Source organism: Wyeomyia smithii, chromosome 2, assembly GCF_029784165.1.
Source record: "Wyeomyia smithii strain HCP4-BCI-WySm-NY-G18 chromosome 2, ASM2978416v1, whole genome shotgun sequence".
NCBI lineage: Eukaryota > Metazoa > Arthropoda > Insecta > Diptera > Culicidae > Wyeomyia > Wyeomyia smithii.
The window spans coordinates 70,484,549-70,507,402 of record NC_073695.1 but is presented as its reverse complement, the minus strand read 5'-3'; the positions used below and the strand labels follow the sequence as shown (position 1 = coordinate 70,507,402).

The 22,854-nt window shown below is 37.4% G+C and overlaps 2 protein-coding genes across 7 annotated transcripts in view; one reads left to right on the top strand and one right to left on the bottom strand.

Moving 5' to 3' along the window:
- LOC129724969 (uncharacterized) overlaps window positions 1-22,854 on the bottom strand; it is a 299,807-nt gene that overhangs the window by 256,173 nt on the left and 20,780 nt on the right. The window lies entirely within an intron of this gene.
- On the top strand, window positions 407-1,005 carry LOC129724972 (uncharacterized). Its single transcript, XM_055680308.1, has 2 exons — window positions 407-649; window positions 744-1,005. The coding sequence occupies exons 1-2, from the start codon at window positions 473-475 to the stop codon at window positions 924-926; spliced, it is 360 nt and encodes a 119-aa protein (XP_055536283.1). The 5' UTR covers window positions 407-472; the 3' UTR covers window positions 927-1,005.

The window sequence follows — 22,854 nt, the reverse complement described above, 5'->3', positions numbered from 1 at the left end:
GGAGATCTCTACCAAGACTAGTTATTATAGGAACGCAGTTTATACTTCCAAAACTCGAAATAGAAATAAAAAATTTAGAAATTCATTAGTGAAATATTACATTTAAAATTCGAAAACAAAAATCCGCCATTCGAAAATTTTAAATTCTAAATTTAGAATAATAATGCAAAACAATAAAGATCGAACAAATAAAGTAAATCACAACACAGAACGGAAAGGTTACTCATCAATAAGTAGTATAAAGTAATTAGTCAGAGAATGTCGTTTTCAAGTGACCATCGAACTGCTTGTCAGTAATCTTATCAGTGCTCAAGTCTATCAAATTAATTGATAGTGATTGATAACGACAATGGAAGGCTCTTGAAGTTTTCTCATTTATATGCTGGTTCTGCAGGCTTCGGTCTTCCAGTATAATTTTATTAGCAACGAATCACGCGCTTCATCGTTCCAACAACCAACTTCACAGTAAAACATGAAACTGCTGCTGTCCAGCTGCTTCCTTTTGTTCGCGTTTGCGGTGTTGATTCACGCGGATAGCAATCAATGGGGACGCCGAGTGCCGGGCGACAGATTGCTTAATTCAACCACCATCGTGAATAACTCTCTTCCGGTTCCGATCAAATCCACCGTTTATCAGCACCTACCACCGGTAACTAAACTCGATTTAGGCTAGAGGCACTGCACTAATCGCTGCATTATTTAACACTTTATTCGTTTATTTCTATACCGTGTGCAAACACAAGCCAGGCGCTGTACGGCCTCCCAAGCTGAGCTACATTGTGGCCCGGGACAATGTGAAACCATCTGGTCTAGGCGGTTTTGCAGCACTGATATCTGGCGGTATCAATCAGACGAGAGCCTCCGTTAAGCTCACCTCACGACCGAACTTGGGCTTCAACTTCACCGTTGAGGTGTACGGAAAATAGTAGCAGCAGGTATAGGAGGAACGGTTAAGCATTCGATGTTTTGCTTGCAAATTATCTGAATAAATTCATTCGAAAGTGAGATGTTGCAGCAGTCAAGTATAATTTGAATAATTTGAAGACAAACAGCAAGCGGTACAACAAGTGGGACTTCTGTGTGATGGTGTCTGGAGTACTTCTCAAGTTTGTTTCGACCGATCGTTAAAATTGTCTTTTTTCCTCTTTTCGAGCTGTCAGTACGTTGTATAACATGATGCAGACTATCAATTCAATACGACGTTCCGACTGTTGTAGCGTACCTGGAATCTTGGAAACAGCCGTCAGAGAAAAAAAGCGATATTTTTTCACGTCGAAAAATCAATTTTGTACAACTCGTCCATAACATTTAGGAATAGATCAAAGCTTTTGAGATACCTGAATGGTCTGCAAGTATCCTCAAGCTAAAATATTATAATTTTTCTCAAGAGTGCAATAAAATACAATTTGCACGCTTTATTTGCCTAACGAGAAATACATTGAACTGAACAGGAACAAGCCAAGCTGCTATCAAAAATCCACGTGATTGAATTGCTGATAACTCAATTCGACAAATAATATGGTTTCACATTACAACAACTTTTTTTTGCTGCTGTTCTCACGAATCCATATTCATGGAAAACTTTGCGGCGAAACGCTTTGAAGAAGTTGTCAACTTCTGCTAGGTGTAAGGTAGAAGCATCCTTCAAGCTGAACAAAAACCAAAGTCACCCCAGACGGCGTCGGCGTCTAAATCGTCTTCGAGATGGAGTGATGTTTTTTTTGCTCCGCTCCCTTCTTCCCCGAACAATGTCGACGAAGTGGAATACGATGACGCATTCTGGTGTCATTGAATTTGAGCCTGCTGCAGCTTCGAAATATTGGGGGAAAAACAATCTTTTTCATTCTCATAATTAAACTACAAGTCCAAACATTCCGACATATCCGCTGTTCGCCGCCGCTTCTAATTGGCCCGCAAGGCAAAGCTCGGCTCGTTATATTACCATCTTCATCGTTTTGTCGTGTCCAGCTTCCATATCCGGTTGCCCGTCGGATTAGAGTTTTTGTTATCTCTGCTGTTACCTATACCCGGTACATCTTGTGCTGGTTCTTCGGAATTCAAAAGATGACTGTGCTTCAGTGTGGGGCTTCGGATGAAGTGGATGCGAGAGAATGGGAGCACAAAATACGAACTTTTCCAAAGGAAGCCGAGCTTTTTGTAAATGAGATGGCGGAAATGAAAGTCCCCTTCGCATTCGAGCAACATGATGAGGATGGTGAAACGATGAACCGAAGGCAAAAAAGTGTGTCGCTTCAAGAAAAAAAAAACATGAAGTGTGTTCCAGTGGGGGAAGGAAAACGATGAAGTGATGATTGGTCGGAAAAATCGCAGAAACAACGCAAGCTAGGCAGGAAAGGTAGGCGGGAGAAATAGCGGGAGAATGTTTGTTTGGAAGAAAAATGCTTCAATGGGCACCATTTTTCTCCTTTTTCCAGGAAAAATGGTGCGATACTTTTCGAATAGGTTTTTGGTCTGGGATAAGTGTTTTATATGAAAGTTCTTTCGAGGCTCGTTCGACAATGGAGTTTAGTCATGTATCAAGTTTGGATAATTCGATTATGTTCTCGGATTAAGGGTCGTTTCCTGCGTCGCATTTCGAGCATTCGTAGCTCTACGCTTATCTCTCATTCGAATGATTCTTGGACCAATATTTCATTCCTTTTTCTGCTTACAGACAATCAACAAAAGGTCATATACTGAACACTTTCCGTTGGACGGTCTTCTGCAGCAATCTAATCCCGGACATGTCTCCGGAACCTTTTCCACAATTTTTTCTCTCATCCTAATATATCTTCTCGTTTCGCAACGGTCGTAAAAGTTTCCGTTGCCTGTTAAGAAACTCACGGCTATCCGTCTGGACCCGAATATCAACGCACGCCAATCTCGTCTCCGCCGGAAATGGTTATCTTTTCCTTCGAACCCCAGCTAGAGGATTCAGAAACATGACCAGCAATAATTCCATGAAATAAGAAAGAGCCACCCCATGTAGCAACGGCCTCTCCTCGAATGACCTGTAAGTCCAATTACAAGTGCCGCAACAAGAATCCAATCACGATGGTACCAAAGGCGGACAAAAAATCTAGCCAATGAGTCTCCGGGAAAAAAGTTTTGTCTGAAAGCACGACGGCTACGATGCTATCACTTGAAATCGCGATATCGTCTGTCGCCTGGCAGGTCATTTCTAGTAAAGTTGACCCGACGGTGACTCTCAAAAGGATACGCTCAGATGATTCGGTCGAATGCCGATAGATTGGGCGTGTTTGCATAGTAATATAATGTCCGGTTTTCCCACAGTGAATTGCTTTTTTCTTTTTATTTGAAACGAGCAGCAACACGTTCCTACAACTACGAGATTGATTTTACAGTTCTACGCTATACCTACATGTAGGAATTCTGTGTCCAATTTCCGTAATTTCCACGAGCCAGTGACAATAAATGTACTATTCACCTTGAGTTCTGATCCATGTTTACCGAGCAAATCCGGACAAACAATAGCAGCACCACCAACCAATAAATCACAGCTCCGTCATTAGACACTGCCGTCAATACTTTCCGAGTTTATACGCCGATTAGGGCCGTATATGGCTTCTATGACTCACCCTGTAGGTACTGCCGCACACCCCTTATCGGCCCAGAGAACAAGGGGTGGAGGAGACGATTTCGATTTGTTGCCCCCGCCATTTCTGCGGACGAAGCAATTTTATCCTTCGTCCAACATATAGCGAAGAACAAAAACAACTTTTTGCTCTAGTTTCCTCCCGGTAGGGTACCATTTTTCATGCTTAGTTGGCAAGAAATGAAAAAAAAAAAACAACAGCAAACTTTACTGCAGCTGGGACTCACGCGGAATGCTGTTATCTTCTAGCGAATGTTCTAAACCATCGACGTGGGCGAAACTTTGGGTGGGAAATTTCAAGAGTTTTGCTTTTGTTTTTGGTATTTACTGAAACAATTGTTTCATTCTTTAACAACATGATTTGAGACCATTTAAGTAAGGGAGTGAGCTCATTTAATGCAGTGATAACATAGTTTTGCGCAGGATTTCCGTTTGTAAAATAGATGTTTTTTTTTATAAAAGATAATTACATACTAATTATTTTAAGGTTTAAGCTCTTGAAACTGAACGTCATCCACTGAACGAATTGTAATAATCAATAAATGTATCATTAGTTTGTAAATTGGATTGTATTGTGTATCTCCGTGAATTTATATCATTTTGTAACATGCAAAAAAATTGTAAATCTTACGTTACAAGAATTGAATAAATCATAATAATAATAAAAGCAACAAATGGCCAACTTCAAGTCACGACTTCGAATTATCAAAGGCACAAGACTCGGTGATAGTTAATGCGTCGCCTGTAGAAACGCTAATTTATGTTTGCTGAGCGGTGAAGCAAACAACAAATACCGTTTTCACAAGTGACGCATTACCTATCACCGAGTCTTGTGTTTTTGAAAATTTGAAGTGGTGGGCAGCCTTAGAAAATGTACAGTAATACGACAGCTGTTGGACGACGGGAGTACTTCTTCCTCAGCAACAGTAGTAACACCAGCAAAAACGTAACAGTCCGTGGAAACAGAATTGTGCGACTTGCAGCGTTGCCGTTGCGTTTGGTATGGACTTCACTGATTATACTACTGTTATGCTTCTTGTCTGTGCGCGATGCAAAGCATGCTGTTTTGTAGTGTCCCATTTGAACTTAGATACATGCATCGTAATGATAGTAATACAGCGAATTTGTCAATGATTTTTCTTTTCATCATAGCATGCCTGTCGCTATCATTTAGCGTTGTAAAAGCTTATGTTAGAGATGGGTAAGATGAATCAATTACAAGCGGCTGTGTATTTATTCGCAAGAGCATATGAGTAGATCTGCTTAATATAGAACGCTTCTTTTAGTGGACCACCTGAACTTCTTGCACCAAATTACACATTATAAATATACTTATTTTGATTTATGCTTTGTCAACTTCAATAATGTTCTTCATTAAAAATGTTGCAACAGGCGTTTAATGTAATATTCTTCATTAAAGCTGCAAAAAATGTCTTTTAATAACAGCTACCTGTTTTGTCATGGTTTGTTAACGTTTTCATAGGAAATGGCTTTACACTTTCCGAGCGAAAATAATCAGATTTTCGATGAACGGGTAGGATAAGAGTCTCTTTAAAAGATAAGCAATAAATTTTACTAGAAAAACACTTAAAATATTTAAAAAAATAGTGGCCCAATTAAGGGTGGAAATAATACTGTTTTCCTTATTCCGGCATGCTTCATTTCGAACAAGAGCTATCATCGAAATAACGCCGCGAATCATAGTTACCATAGTTACCTTAAATTTTTTATGATTAAGTTATTGTATAAAATTGCTACTAAAATAAGAAAAACGCCGGAAATCGGTAAAAAATATACTGAAGCAGCTGTTAATAAGTGTATTCAAGCAATAAAAAGTGGTGTTTCGACTAGAGAAGCTCGCAGGCGCTCCAATGTTCCAGGATCCACCGTAATGTTCCGTGCAAGCAGCAAGTGGTCAGGAAAACCACGAAAAGGTAAACAAACTGCATTGACTGCCGCGGAAGAGAATTCAATTGTTCGCTGGATAACTCGGATGGCACGTAAAGGATTCCCTATTACGAAAGAACGGGTGCAGTCTACAGTTGATCCAGATCCAGAACTCTCAGTGCGTAAGCCAGGGTTAGTTCCATCAGCGGCCTGGCATTTAGACCTGGCCCAAATTAGGAAATTGTTGTGGTCCAAATAAGGAAACGGTGGCCCATTAAAGGAAACTGAAACGATGATTTTTTTCTTTTATTATGAGAATATAGAGGTATTATCTAGTTGTTTTTCATGCAGAAAAGATGATAAACATGTTACTTCATGTTTATACATAATGAAATACTCAATTCAGTTTAGATATTTACACTTTTTCTTGCAAAATTTGCAGCTACGCTACTAATTGGTTCATTAAAAGCAGTTATACCCTAGAAGAATTTAAGGTTGGCCACTTCTCCGGGTTTTCCCTGAAGTTCCTGGGTCTGGGAGGTAGTCTCCGGGGTTTCAGAGGGAAGCGAATTTTCTCCACACCAGCGAAATTATTTTCAACCTGCTCTGGAAACGGCATAAACCAAAACGTGAACGAAAAACAGCAACCTGTTTGGAAGATTCGTCTCCAATTCCTACGAACCTAATTTTCTAGACTCTCATAATTTAGAAATTTAGCGTAACAGCTTAGGAAAAGTTTTCGGCGGTCATTTTGAAATTTTTTTTGCCTAGGAAGATTTGAGGGCTTTTGGGTTGACGGCAATTCTGTACAACTTATCAATTTCAAATGCAATATTTCACTGATATTGCCACAAGAATTAGTGAACTCGATCGGATGCTGTGAATTGCACAAACAAAATAAATAAATCATTGAAATGTTGTGGAACAACTTGATGTTTTATTGTGGTTACGGTGAAGAAATATACTAACTATTTTGAGTAATTTCTATATTATATTAGCTGAAGTGTAAGTGGTGTTTGATAAATATTTCAATTCATTAGTATATTTTATATTTTGCAAGTCAATGCAAGCCTTCCCGCTGTCTGCTCTTGACAATCTCTGGGCAAGATATCCTTGTGAATTGGCCACCGTAGCTCTCAATTTCAATTTGATACGGCGAGAAAATGAAAATGAAACAACAATAATTACGGTAATTTCCTTATACCTTGGTTTAGAGGATGTGTCAGCTTGTTTTATGAACAAGAATCCACAATCTGCAACTATTCAATCGATATAAATTAAAAACATGACAGATCATAACAGCCGCTCATGACAGCTGGTGGTGGCTTGAAGTCGGCCATTTATGGCTTCAACACCGTTTCAACACCTTAAGTGATCACACCAGTTGCAATCATCTGTTTCGTTTCCCATCTTTCATGCGGACACATCTCACTATGCGACACATTAAATTAAATTTTTTTATTCAAAACTTAATTCAAGTGTTGCCTGCTTTAACACTAAATATAACTTTAAAATACGAATATTTGAATTTTTTTCGATTTATTTAGCTCAAAGTTTTTTAAAGTTGGTCAGCTTGGAGATACATCCTATTTTCCATGTCTTACTCTTGTGAAAGCGGAGAAAGTAGGGAACCTGTATATTAGAGAAATGACAAGACACTCACCGTTGAGGCAACTGTCAACATCAAAACGGATAACGGCAATACAAAATTATACAGCTCGCCCGTTTTGATGTTGACAGTTTCCTTAACGGTGAGTGCCTTGTCATTTCTCTAATATACAGCTTGACTAGTAGAAAGCAGTATATCGAATGTCAATCAGACAACCTTTCCTCTGCTTATTTTGTCGACTGGGTGTTATGCTCTAAAACCTTTCAAGGTTTGCCAGGAAACAGTTAAAATGTTCAAGTGAATATAAACGCAGTGTGCATTTCCATTCGAGAGGGATTTTCAACTATTGTTTAATTTACAAAAGACGTTCGGGTCCTCACTGCGGTCCTCATTCGATAGCACTCTATGACTAGAGTAATCAAATTTTGTTTTTTTAGTTCACACGAGCGTGATTATAATATCTACAATTTTGATAAACCTAAATTTTATTAGTGACGGTTTTCGAGATATTTAATTAATTTTTAGTGCGCAATTTAATATTTTCCCTTCACTTACACTTTATTATTCAATTTGAGACATTAAGGTCATTCCATCTCATGTGAGCACACTCCATGTCAACGACCTCCTCAGATTAGGCTTAAAGTTTGGGGGATTGTACATATAAGGTAATCATGCAAAAATTCCAATTTTATGCCGATCGGTCCACCCCTAACGCAGTGGGACTCTCCTATCTTTTGGAATGGGAAAAAGTACAATTTTTTCGTCAAAAAGCGTTGTTTTCTTTCAATTATGGCTTCAAAAGCATGATGTTTAGAAATAAACTGATTCATGGTTTTCAATTAATTTTGAGTGGCAGTGTTGCCATATAGGTTGCTTTTGCATTAGAAAAAGGAAATTGCATTTTTCGGCAAATGGGTATACTTTGATTTCAAATTAAATATTTTCATCGTGTTTCTGAGAAAACTTGACATGAAAAACGCTTATCGCCTCGAGATATTATGAACAAAACTCGAGTTACAGAATTTTTTTAGAATGAAATTCAAATTTTCCCCGATTTGCTTTTATTTTTTACTATCATTTTAATAATATCTCTGGAACTCTTTTGATTAAAAACGTTCGGTATGACAGAAATAAAAAAAAACTGTAGGAAAGAAATCCAAAAAAATAACAATTTTAACCTACAGTGTTGCCAGATATAATATTTTTAAAGTTGTAAAATGAAATTGCATTTTTCGGGTTTTGATTTCAAAGTACTGCATCAAATTTCGAACACTTAAGCTGTGATGTATCTTTTTACATTAAAAAATCAACGAAAAATGAACTTACTCATGGATCTTAAAGGTTGAGCATGTTGGTTATTTTATTGTTGTCGCTATTTAGTGCTATTTATATAGATTTGAACACGTTTTGAATATGAAAATAAGGAGAATTTAGAAATCGGCTTCGATTCAAATTCCGGACACTTCAACGTATTCGCTAAGAGAAAGAAAGGCTAACCGTCTGAATACTGACTGTCACTTTTTTCAACGGCTGCCGATTCCCCGGAAGTGGCCCTACAGTGAAGAACTATACATTACTGGGTGAAGGACATTCCAAGGAAGGAAATGGTATATAATAATATTTTTTTAATTACACTAGCTATAATAATTGGACTTTAATTGTAAAGTGTTTGGAGTTTGAGACTGTTCGAAGTTTGAATCAGAACGGTCGTGTTTCTGAGACATTTTACACATAAAACACTTGCCACATAGTACCTCTATGTGTATGTTTTTCCTTTCTTCTAGAAAGGTATAGCAATCACTGCAAAAACTAAAGGTATAAAAGTGCTCCAAAGGGCCGAATGTCGTATATCATTCGACTCAGTTCGACAAGCCGAGCATTTTCTGTATGTGTGTGTGTATGTGTGTGTGTATGTGCGTGTGTATGTGCGTGTGTAATGCTCTCCCAATCCTCTTCAATTTTCTCATAGATGGCTGAACCGATGTCTACAAAATTAATGTCAAATGAAAGGTCTAGCGGCTTCATAACACCCTATGGAATTTGATTGTAATCGGACTGTAAATATGTCTGTAATGCATCAAAATGTGAAAATCACGAAACATCATTATCTCAGAAACTACACAACCGATTTGAACAATGTTAATATCAAATGAACGGGCAGGTTAAGGGTTAACTGATGAATTTTACAATGATTGCACACGTGGTTTGAAAATTGTGAAAATAAACATGGTCCGATGTCTTTTCAAATTTACTCGTTTTCCCAAAGATGACTGGACCAATTTCAACAATCTTGTTGTCAAATGAAAGGTTTGGCTGCCCTATGGGTACCCATTTCATATGATTATAATCGGAATTTTATTTCAACGGTTGTGTATTGAATTGAAGAAACAATGAAAGTCTATTATCTCAAAGATTACACGACTTATTTGAACATAACTACGGGCTGTCTCTTAAACTTACAAGGAACAATTTTCATAACACGAAGATACGTGGTTCAAATGTGATGCAAAGAAGGGAAATTGATCGATCAAAATATGTGGCCTCGACATAATTCAAACTTGATATTGTACTTGCCAAAAGTAGTTATCTGGATTTAGAATGGTGTTTGAGTTCGGATTCTGGCTATTGTGTGACATTCCGGTTTTAAAAACCCATATTGAATGGTGCATGAATGCAGCTCAGGAACGAAGGGAGTACTATTTATAAGAGCAACTGTGTTGAGTAATTTCATATTTTTAGATACAAGATCATTTAAATAAATTTATAAGGAGAGAAAGAAAACAAATTTCTTGCCGAAAATTAATTATGTCGTGTCGTTATTTATGTAGAATATCGTGACGAAAAATTTTGATCAGTGTATATTTATTTGTTAACTTTTAACCCTAGACGTAAACTAGTTTTTTTTATTTTTCAAAGTTTGTTTATGGATAATTCTATATGAAGTGTACATTAGGGTGGGACAAAAAACAAATGTTAGCTCCCATGCACTTTTCGTGTTCCCTATAAGTCCCATAACATCTGGGTAACTTTTCAGATCGATCGGTGAAACGCCCGATTTGCACTCGATTTTTAAAGTTTCCATACGATTTTATATGGGAAAACCCAATTTTTCAAAACTTATTCTCTATAAATGTCCAGCTGCCTCCTAAAAATATATGGATACATGATATTTGTAGGAAATTTTCCTGGAAAAAACTCTTCTGAAGACCGTAAGGCGCTACGATGCTTGTAGAAACAGCTATTCGCCCCAAACTGATTGAATGTCTGGCGAACGGCTCACCATTGAAATTTTCCAGCAACACTGCTACAGCATGCTGCTATTGCAAACTTGCTTAAGTATGAGAAATAATTTCGCGTGCAATTAATTTTCAAAGTGTGATTTTTGCTCATAGTATCTTCGGGGAAGCCTCCAAGATAAGTTTAAGCGATATCATCTCATCACATGGTTGAATTTGCAACAGCAGCATGCTGCAGCAGTATTGCTAGTAAAATTCAATGGTGAGCCGTTCGTCAGATATTCAATCAGTCTGGGGCGAATATCTTTTTTCACAAGCAAGGTAGCGCCTTGTGGTCTTCAGAAGAGTTTTTCCCAGGAAAATTTCCTATAAATATCATGTATTGATATATTTTTAGGAGTCAACTGGACATCTGTATATAAAAAGTTTTGAAAAAGTGGTTTTTCCCATATAAAATCGTATGGAAGATTTAAAAATCGGGCGCAAATCGGGCGTTTCACCGATCGATCTGAAAAGTTACGCAGTTGTTATAGGACCCATAAGGAATACGAAAAGTGCATGGAAGCGAAAAAATAACACCTTCGCTTTTTTCCCATATAACCGTGTCCCAGTCTAGTGTACATGCCACTTAAACACGACCATTACAGATTTTGCTCAAAGTTGGGGGAATTATTCATCTACTGTCTCTTTGGAAAAATCCCAATTTTGGTATCGATTGGAATACCCCCCGTGGTCCCCGTGGTTCTGTGGTTAGCGATGTCGGTCGGCTAGCTCTCCCACACGGTTGTGATATCGGGTTCGATTCCCGATCAGGTCGAGGAACTTTTCGAGCTGGAAATTTTCTCGACTCAGCACTGGGGCACGGTGTATCGTTGTACTTATCCTACAACATACAAAATGTGCCGAAAACAATATCGATAACGAATTCTCTCAACTAATCTAGTTGATCGAGACCGCATTAGCCCCCAGGCTAGCGTGCGATATTGTTTATTGTTTGGAATACCCCCCGCTCTCTAGGACCCCCCTCTTTATTGCAAAGTCACGAAATTTTTGTCAAAAACCCCTTTTTTCTTTTTCTCACAATTCATAACCGTAAAATGTTCGAAAAATACTGATAGATGATTTTTAAAAAAAATAAACCAAGGAATCCAGGAAAAATATAAGTTTTAACCGGAAGTGTTGCCAGATGAATTATTTTTGTATTTGAAAACTAAATTTACATTTTTCAGCAAATGCAGCCATTTTTATTTTAAATTTGATAATTTCATCGTATTCCTTGGAAAATTTCACATAAGAAACAACTATCATCCCGAGGTAATATGAGCCAATCTCGAGATATAACATTTTTTTTGTATATCGACGTTTTATAGTGACGTTTCGATTATACCACGATCAAAAAAAAATCGCGTCCTATATTTGAAACACATTTTTCTATGTTATTTGCATGTGTGTGAATGTTAAAAGTTTTCAATGATCGGTATAATTGTGCTGTTGCTTACCAAAAATTTGTGATTTAGAGTGAAAAATAAGTCGAGCAGAAATTAACAGTGTTTTTTTTTCTAAAAATTGGAGTGTTCCTGTAAATCTATTTTAACAAGTAATAAGTTCGAATGAAAAAGGCTGGGTCTCACCGCTAGGTGAATTGTTTTGGGTTTTTTCTTCGATGTACGCTGCTTTGATAGCCCTTTGTATATGGACTTCTCTATTGAACTGGAAACCGTTTTAAAATTATTGAGTCGAAATCAGAAGGAATTGCAGCATGCTTAGATCGGATGTCTGGGATTGATGCTGCTGCGTTGAAACGACTTTGTAGAAATTTCTTTTTCTCCATGCACTCGGCAACTAGCATAAATTTGATATTCAGATTACAGTTCATCGAGCTCTTTAGGCGATTGAATGGATGTACATTGAAGACTTGCCCGTGTCGCCAATCTTTTGATCGTTCTTCCCGGGCTTGTCCATTGATATAAAGCATTCAGAGATACAAACAGAAGAGAGACAAACACAGACATTAAACATTCGACATTATGATATCAAAATATACTCATTTACCGAAAGATGCAAGTCAATTTTTCATCTGTAAAGATAACATATTTGGAAACACTACTGGTCATAATTGTTATTTTTCTGGATTCTTCTAATACAGATTTTATGGGTCTGTCATACAGAATGCAGCAGTCATACAGCAAATAAGAGAAAATTTCAATTTAATCCTTAACAATGCTGTAATTCGAGTTGTGTTCATAATACCTCGGCATGATAAGCGTAGTCCATGTCAAATTTTCTCAGAAACACGATGAAAATATTTAATTTGAAATCAAAGTATGCTCATTTGCCGAAAAATGGAATTTAATTTTTTTTTTCATGGTGGTTTGACACCCCTCCCGTTGAGGTCCCATACAAATTTCCATGACAGTATGATACTTCTCCCATTTCTGTAAGTGAGGGGTCCAATAAAAAAGAAACATAATTTTTTGCACATTTCCAGAATTAATCAAGTAAATGGAACCAAATGTGGCATGTGGAAGTTTTTAAAGGCAATTTTTTTTTCCATGGTAGCTCAACACTCCTTCCTATTCTGTAAGGGAGGGGTCCCATAAAAATAAAACACAAATTTCTGCCTAACTCGTGAAATAATCTAGCAAACGAAGCCAAATTTAGCTTGTGGTGGATTTTGGAAGCAAGAACTGTTTCCATGTTGATTCTTATACAATTAAAACCCTTCTTATAAGCCCTCTTCTTATGCAATTAAAACATATATTTTTGCATAACTTGGGAATTAATCAAGCAAATGATATCAAATTTAGCATGTGGAGGTTAAAAATGTTTCTATGTTGGTTTGGCACTTCTTTACTCTGGAAAGGGGGTCTCCCAAGCAAATTGAACAGATATTTCAATCAATTTTTCTAGAAAACAACCTATAATGATCGGGATGAAGCACAGGGGCCGAAAATCGACTCCGGACGCCATTTTTTAATTTAAGATGGGAAACTCCGGTTTTTGGAAAACTGTCGAAAATGACCGAAAACCATCCAATATGCGTGTTTCCAGATGCCAGAAATTGACTACAAATGTCATTTTTAAATCCAAGATGGCGACTTCCGGTTTCTGAAAAACAGCCGAAAGGGACAAAATACCACCGAATATCGGTATTTCCGGAAACGTAATGATGCATTAAAGTCACAGCTCAGAAACCATTCTGAATTCTAGGACGGCGACTTCCGGTTTCTGAAAAACAGCCCAAAAATGACTGAATGCTACTCAATATGGGTATTTCCGAGTTCAGTATGATGCCCAGAAGCCAACAAATATATCAAATTAGAATTATAAGTTGGCGACTTCCCGTGCCTGGGAAACGGCCGAAAATGATCGAATGCACTCAATATAATTTCCGTAATCGGGATGATGCATAGAATCCATGAATCGACCCTGGATACCAATTTGAATTCAAAGATGACCACTTTTGGTTTTTTTCTGAAAACAGCCAAAACTAACTGACCACCCAATATATATATTTCCGGTATAAGATTGATGTTCAGAGACCAGAAATTGACTACAAATGTCATTTTTAAATCCAAGATGGCGACTTCCGGTTTCTGAAAAACAGCCGAAAGGGACAAAATACCACCGAATATCGGTATTTCCGGAAACGTAATGATGCATTAAAGTCACAGCTCAGAAACCATTCTGAATTCTAGGACGGCGACTTCCGGTTTCTGAAAAACAGCCCAAAATGACTGAATGCTACTCAATATGGGTATTTCCGAGTTCAGTATGATGCCCAGAAGCCAACAAATATATCAAATTAGAATTATAAGTTTGCGACTTCCCGTGCCTGGGAAACGGCCGAAAATGATCGAATGCACTCAATATAATTTCCGTAATCGGGATGATGCATAGAATCCATGAATCGACCCTGGATACCAATTTGAATTCAAAGATGACCACTTTTGGTTTTTTTCTGAAAACAGCCAAAACTAACTGACCACCCAATATATATATTTCCGGTATAAGATTGATGTTCAGAGACCAGAAATTGACTCCACATTCCATTTTGCAATCCAAGTGAACAACTTTCTGTTTCTGGAAATCAGCTGAAAATGACCGAATACCATCCAATATGGGTATTTCCTGAATCGAGGTGATGTGAAGGTTTTTGGAGCAATTTCGATAAAACCAATCATTTCAAACAATTTGCCTTCTGAATTTGATCGTATTCAAAATCCGATTCGTCATGCATTTGTCAAAGAAAAAACAAGAAATCAATCAATTTGCAGTGTTTACAATTATTTGAATAAAGAATAAATTGGGCGAGACAAAGTTTGCCGGGTCAGCTAGTGATCCATATAGCCGATGTGCTTTCAATTATCGTTTATTTTTGACGACTCGATAACATATTATAAAATTCATCAATGATTGGCATTCTATTTTTCTTTACACGCTAACTATTTTTTTAAATCCCATTAACTACTCTAAGTTTGTTTGCATTTTGTGAAATATTTTTCAATTTTAGCTTTTTTGTGACTAAAGCAGGTATTAGACGACGCAAATATTTGCTATTTTTGGTACGATTTTTATTTGCACAAAATAAAATCTGTACTAAAAAACAGCAAATATTTGCTTCGTCTAATACCTGCTTAAGTCTCGACAAAAGTGAACAAAAATCGTACGAAGCAAAGTATAGGCCAGCAATTTTTGTGATTCGCAAGGAACAATATTTGTCGACCATCATGAGCATGATAAAACAATCAATAAACAATATTATTGGATTCATTGTGCTTTGAAATCAAAGCGAAACGGTCGCATATGGTAGAAAAAAAAGTGTTCTTTCATCAAGACAACGCTTCCGATTATTCTGCTCGCGATACGGCCGATAAAATGAAGAAATTATGCTTCGAACTGATTCCCCACCCTCCGTATTTGCCCGATTTAGCCCCAACGATATAGTCGGTTGAATCATTACTATAGGTAGAGTTTGGAATGAATTACTGTTTTGAATCGTAGTGCCTAATATAATAACCATTTCAATGCTAAGCTGAAAAAACTGTTTCACAACTATCTCATCTCTTCGATACCACTCACACACACTTTCACTAGAAATGGAATTACAAAAAATCCAAATTTATGAATGTTAAGACCAATATTGGAGCAATTCTCGCTGAAACTAGGTCACTAGGTGCACAAGCTTTCGAATTTGATGTAAATGCACATAGTTGCTAGAAATAGATAAAAATTTATAATGCCAGTTTAGTTTGATATAATTTCTTGACCCCTCGGTCAACAAGAGGTGAAATAGTTTCTAGAAAAGTTGAAATTTTAGCAATTCCTAATGTTTTATTTGAGCTATATCTCTGAATTTCGTTATGGAACCTACTACAAGTAGCACATTTCTGTGAAGAGGAATGATTTGACTTTCATATGGAGTGATCAGAATTTTGACCGCCATCTTGGATTATATTAGAAAAACGCAATTTTTACTCTGTTCGCAACTACCGATTTCCTGAGAATAAATGCTATAAGATACAATTAAAAAATTAGGTGAGCATCAGTGTTAACCCACCAATTGAACCAATTTTACGAATTTGATGTAAATGCAAATATTACATCAAATTCGAAAGACCTTGTGCACCTAGTTGCCTGGTTTCAGCGAGAATTGCTCATTTAAGCGTTTAGTAGCCACAACATCAACTTTGTAAATACTGTTGATCTCGACACGTTCACCACATGAATTATTTCTTTGACACCTATTCCGGCGCGAAAAAAAATCTATAATTGGAAAACGAGTACTCTTTTGTTGTGCCATCACTTTATTTCTGACAGTTCTTTCATTTTTCTCAGTAAACAAACATTTGCTATTTACAGGGTTTTTCAATCTCTTAGAAACGTGCTTTGCCAGAATTGAATAGAGTGATTTAAAATTCAGTCCAGAAATGGAAAAAATTTACAGAGGTTTTTAGAAATATTTTTACTCAGAAAAAAATGGATATTATTTTAAACTATAAAATAAATATTCAAATAACCTGATCCCCCGTAAATAATTTGATGGCAATATAACTTTTCATTTGATGCTGGAACAATTTATACAATAAGTTCGATTGTTGAAGGCCATAAAACAAAAAGAGTTTTATCTAGTGTTCATTCCACATTTGAACTGAACTGTTGTACGAGTATATCATTCTGAAAATGACTTGATACACACATAGGAATATACTTATAGGCCTTACCAAACCACTTTCTTCCACGAACATTATATATGCCATCGAACATCGAAAGATTCTCTGATAATTCTCAAACATTGACTATGACAAAAGCTGATTCCCACAGATAAAGTTGCTAGGAGGAGAAAAAATCAAACTTTACACGACGAATAGGGGCTTTTAGTTGCTCTGGAATGTTTCTTCGCTTCTCGAGTAATAAACGTCAAACAAAAAAGCGCTGAAATCCTTGTTGTCACCATAGCAAAACATCAGAGCTCCAGCAATGTGGTGTCTATTTAACTGATGACTCTATTTTTTAGCCTCCAAGAATGAAAAACAGTTTTTATTTGCTTCCATCCACGCTTCTAAGAACACAAAGCGGGCGTTTTTATTTCACCTCGTACTTGTCCGTTCTAATTTGTTTCAATTACCTTCAAATCGGTTCACTTCGCTTTTTGTTCAATTCCTCCGCCATCATTGCCGAACTGCTCCCGAATTTTCCCTGCATATACTTATATCTAAATACGTTGGTTATTTTCGATTCCCTTGCATTCAGGTCACGAACGGTGAACCGAAGCGATTACATTATGGCCGCCATCCTCTAATGTCATTATCATCTTCCTGCCAATTTTTCTTTCCCCCGCGAAGACAACGACGTTAGAGGTTGTATGAATTAAGTCAAGCGTGACGGCGGGTTCTTTCTGGGGCGGAATTTTGAACTCATTTGGTGCAACCCTGGTGGCTTTGTGCCGGTAGAAGGTAGGTTGCTCCCCTGTATGGCAGCACTGCATAATTATGACGCAATCAGCGCGGTCGTTATCGTTTGCAGTAACCGGCACGAAAAGATGCTGGCAGTGACAACTTTCGAGTGGTAACGAGCGTCCACCTTGGTGCCAGGCCAGCAAACTTTGGTCGCGAGCCCTGAACTCCAAATGCTGGAGGACACTGGAACAAGCGCCAGTGAAAATATAATTATCATCCCTTCTGTTCAGAAGCTTTCGCGGTTCACCGACAGCCAGGTAGCTCCGATTTAATCCAAAAGGTGGTCAGGGAGTCGTCCCCGAGGAAGAGAAATGAATATGACATCGTCAAATATTGTCGGTCTTTCTCACCTTTGTGCTTCAAAGAAAAGGTCGTTCTGGTGTCCTTCGGCTTTTGTTGTCGAGTTCCCTCTCTTTTACCGCCATTGCAAGGTACTTTTCGTTGAACCTTACCCAGAGTGAGCTGAGACTAACGAATGTAGAACGATATGAGAAGAAATTTAACGAAAGGATCTGATATTGAAAATGTTCACTCATTTTCTTGTATGATTATTTGGATTATTATTATGTAAAATTTCGTTCGGTAATTCTGAAAATTATTCCGAATGCCGGAGCCAATGCTTGATCATTCTTCTATTTCTACTCTGGAAAGCTCGAGAGAACGTCGAGTCACCATTGTTAGGGAAGCATTATCATAACGATAATGGACGAGCGAAACGATTTTTGAAGAGGAAAATTCGAACTAATTGCTTCATTAAGACGATGTCGTCCCGAAGAGGAACGTCGATTACTTCGTGGAATAAACGAAATTAGGACAACTGGAGTCATCGCCACGATTACCACTGATGCTCGGAAACTGGGAACTCTGAGAGGAGATAAGCAACTTTCTCATCAAAGCTGCCGAAACGCTGTACGTGCTGTTGCTGCTCTGTTGGTTCGATCCCTTTAATCACAATCAAGAGGTTGCTATCAAAAAATAAAATGTAAAAAAGTCTGACGTATTCGACATTCTTTCAGACGACTGGGAAAACATCCTATAAACCGACATTCGTAACAGACAGTCATAGCACACATATATCAGTCCATTTTTTGCATGCCATGCCCGGTATGGCACTTGGAATCGATCTCTTAAAGTGATTACAGAATGTGGTCCGTTTTCTGAATTGGTGGAATTTCGGTGATTAAACTTATTTCGTAGATAATATGCTTTCACAGTGGATTAAACAAATGAATAGGAGTGTTGATTGTGGGAATAACAGAGCGAACGAGGCTCGAAAATGATCAAAAATAATCGTTTTGAAGAGAAATTTAAGGAGCGTTTTAAGTGGCACTTTGTCGGCAGCCTTAGACTGAATCGTAAATACCTTGGTATGTTTGAATTCCTCTTAAGATAAAAGTTATACGTCTTGCGGTGGTGTAATCGGAAACGCATCTGACCGGCGATTAGAAGTTGCGGGTTCCAGCAAAGATGACTAGAACAAGATTCCTGACTCTTGCAGTATCCAGCGGACACGATTGTCACTGCGCGTGAACGAAAGTCGAACTAACTTGTATTCTGATAATTTGATGATGACGGCAAGGTGGCGAAAGGTGATGCAATTTTTTTCAATATGCTTGTATGGTCCTACCATCTAATTTTCAATATCCTTGAACGGGGCGGCCATCTAATTTTAATCTAACTTTTATCCTTATATGGTGCTGTTATCTAGTTTTCATTTTCAACTGGCGGATTATGCACGATAAATCGATTTTGCTAATAACCAGTTTTATGCGAATTTAAGTCATCAGATGGCAGCACTAACCTTTGTAAAAGTGTCATGGGCAAAATGTATAAAAAAAATGGAAGTCAAGTGTCTTGTTCTGGTCATCTTCGGTTCAAGTCCCATCTGCTGGACTATATTTTTCGAAAATTTCTAATTAACTATTTCCCCAGTTAGTACAGTTTTCAATCGTCACGATTTTTCGTCCTCGCGTAAAACAGTTACAGTAAGTAACAGTTACGATAAAAGACTAAGGTACGGTGTCTTTTACACATTTACATTTTTACACGGTTTGCACTATTTTTTACGACGTTTTTCCAAATAACACGTTATTTTTGCAAAAAAAAAAATAAAAACACTTCACTGTATATAAAAACCTGAGAGAATGACAAAAACTTAAGTTAGAAATTCCACCGCTAGTAGCGGTGCAAAATCTAACGTTTTAGTCTTGCCCTCTAGAGAAATGGTTTTTTTAGAAAAATACTAAATAATGTTGTCACAAAAAACTTTGCTGAAGACACTTTTCTTCTAACACAGTTTGTTTTGCAGAAATAAAGTTTCATATTAGACTACTCCTTGAATTAGATTCCAATAAATATATAGAAAACTGTAGCATTTAGGAAGCAACAATGTTAAGCATTTATTTATATATCATCGGAACACACAACTTTGGAGGAGACACAAAAAAGACATATAAAGAATAAGCTATTGTAAAAGAATGTAAAAAAATTATCATTCTCAGTACATCCCTAGATTTCTTTTGATAATAGTGTTTCAATAGAACCAGAATTTGAAGAGTAAATTAAGTACACGATTTTGAGGACATTTTTCGACAATAACTATTGTAACTGTACTAAGTTGTTTGTTTCGATGTTAGGCAAACATATTTTGCATTCGATGATACGCAAGCACATATTAGCTTAGCTTAGCTTAGCTTGAAGAGTCAATAATGACGCCGTCCACGTTCTTGCAATCAGGTGGGAAAAGGGGAGATATGTTAGCGTGACCTTTGCTATTTGGAGACCGTGTTAAGCCTCCCCAGATGGTCTCGAGGTACGATGCTGGCCTAACAAGCCATTCGTAGTAGGCTCGAGTCTTGACTCGGGAGAGACTGTTAGTGTTAGTAGGATCATAGCGCTAGCCCCGCAATTGTCCTGTACACCTAACGGTTGGCTGCGAAGTCTGTGCATAGTTAACAGAAGGTCAAGTTCCGAATCGGAATGTAGCACCAGGGCTTTGCTTTGCTTTTTGTTAACCTTTGCATCTCCACAAAGGCCACAGGAAGGAGGTTTTTGTTAGTAGGGAAGGTAGATCAGGATTCACTTTGATAAATGATGCGATCATATATATATTATTTTTACCCGATTATATTGAACCACACTAAAGTCGCTTTTACGCGGGGGATGCGTGCCGTGTAAAAAAACCGCGTATATTCCGGAATCCGCTTAAAAAAACTGCGTTAATTCCGGAATCCGCGTAAAAAAACCGCGTAAATTCCAAAATCCGCGTAAAAAACCGCGTAAATTAGGGAATCCGCGTAAATTCCGGAGTCCGCAAGAAAATAAAACTCATGAATTCCGGAATCCGCGTAAAAACGCGTAAATTCCAGAATCCGCGCAAAAAACAGCGTCAATGCCGGAATCCGCGTAAAAAAACTCGCGTGAAAAAAGGCGTAAATAGCGACCTTAGTGTATTTTCGGTTTATTCTCCGTTCAGTGGGCTGATTAGAGATGCACGCTTAGCTAATTTATATTTAGTTTTTTGATTCAAGACCGATTTAAATCGAAAAACAACGGTATGCTGTTGGGGACACGCCCAGTAAGTGACATATTTCAGTAAACTGCAAAATACTATACTACGCGATATGGATCTGATTCATACCGACACCTCTGATTTATACCGAAGGCTCTTGAAGCCACTCACAAATTTGTGAGTTTTACTGGAGAGGACTACAAGTTGTCATTTTTTAATTTTTAGAACCGAATCAAACCAACAAACATTAAATTTATTGTTTGGACACACACGAGTGTGTGTGTGTTGGGTTAGTCTAGTAAATTTTTCTATTATTCTGGCAACTGAAACCAGCTGGGATGAAAGCATGAAAAGTGAAGAAATTTTTGGTAGCGCCTATAATGTATTCAGAGATGATAGGAATTTTGTTGAGTCCCAAAAGAAGCCAGGCGGCGGCGTACTGATAACTGTTTCGTCTAAGTATAGTTCAGAAACTATCAAAACAACAAAAGTTAAAGAATCTAAGCATGTGTGGGTTGAATCACTCATAGCAGGTGAAATACACGTGTTTGCCTCAGTGTATTTCCCTGTGTATTTACCATGCTCACAAAACCACTTACGAAACCTTCTTCCAAATTACTGAAAAAAATTTGTCACAGCTTCCTCCCGAGGTTAAAATCCATATTTATGGAGACTTTATTCAACGCCATGCAGATTTCATGGAGGACTCAGAAAATGAAAGTATTCTTCTTCCAGTCATTGGGGACAATGAAACACTGCAACTTGTTTTTGACAATACCGCAAATTTCGGACTGAACCAAATCCACTACATCAAAAATCAACAGGAACGAACATTTATGATGATTTCTGTGTGACTGAATCATTAAATCCTCTATGGAAAAATGAGGCGTATCACACGGCAATCGAATACTCTTTATTAATACATGCGCACCAAAGACCCAACGACTATGAATACGTGGAAGTCTTAATATGGAAAGGCAAAATATGAAAATATCGCAATAGAAAAAACAATGTTAACTGGCAGTTTATTCTTAAGAATAGAGGAAATGTCGACGTGGCGGTGGATACTTTTTATGTAGTTTTATTTGATATAATTAAAAAGGAAATTTCCCTGAAAAAAAAGAGACGTACTGGAAATACAAAAAATCCTGTCTGGTGTAATCATATTAAAAATTTGAAAAACCGTAAACAAAAAGCACATAAAACCTATAAAAGACACAACAGTAGTGAAAATTTAGCAATCTATTTGGATATATGTGATCAATTTAATCTTGCCATCAGTAATGCGTTTGATGAATACAATGCAAAAATTGAACTTGAAATAAAATCCTGTCCGAAAAACTTCTATAGTTACGTGAAAACTAAACTAAAATCTTACAATTTTCCCTCTATAATGCATCTTGACGAAAATGTCGGGGATAACTCGGAAAGGATTTGAAATCTTTTGCGAGATTTTTCCAAGAAATCTATACAACATTTTCTGAAGAGGATCGCGACCGCGTTTATTTTGCTTTTATCCAAACTTCTCGAGGGATATTGGTGGAAACCAAATTCATGTGCAGGATATTTTGCAGGCGTTGCATAGCTTAGATGCCTCAAAAGGTCCTGAACCTGACGGAATTCCGCCAGTATTTATGAAAAATCTTGCAACGGAACTTACTGCTCCATTGTTCTAGCTCTTCAACATGTCACTGGAATATGGATGCTTCCCATTAAAATGGAAAAGCTCGTTCCTAGTGCCTATTTTCAAATCAGGCAGGAAATCCGACATCCGTAATTATCGTGGAATAGCCCTAATTACTTGCATTCCCAAACTATTCGAAGCAATTGAAAATAAAAAACTATTTTTCCAACTTAAAAACCGAATAATTGAGAAGTGACATGGCTTCTTCAAGGGCTGTTCAACATCGACCAATTTACTCGAATTTATTAATTATTCAATGGATAATGGAAACCATGTAGAAGCTCTTTACACAGACTTCAGTAAGGCATTTGATCGTATAGACATACCAATGCTACTTTTCAAATTGCAAAAA

What these genes read in the sequence shown, in the direction of transcription:
- LOC129724972 (XM_055680308.1), top strand. Translation starts at nt 473, where the DNA reads ATGAAACTGCTGCTGTCCAGCTGCTTCCTTTTGTTCGCGTTTGCGGTG. An exon ending in TTTATCAGCACCTACCACCG is followed by an intron (nt 650 to 743) that starts GTAACTAAACTC and finishes TGCAAACACAAG; the next exon opens with CCAGGCGCTGTACGGCCTCC.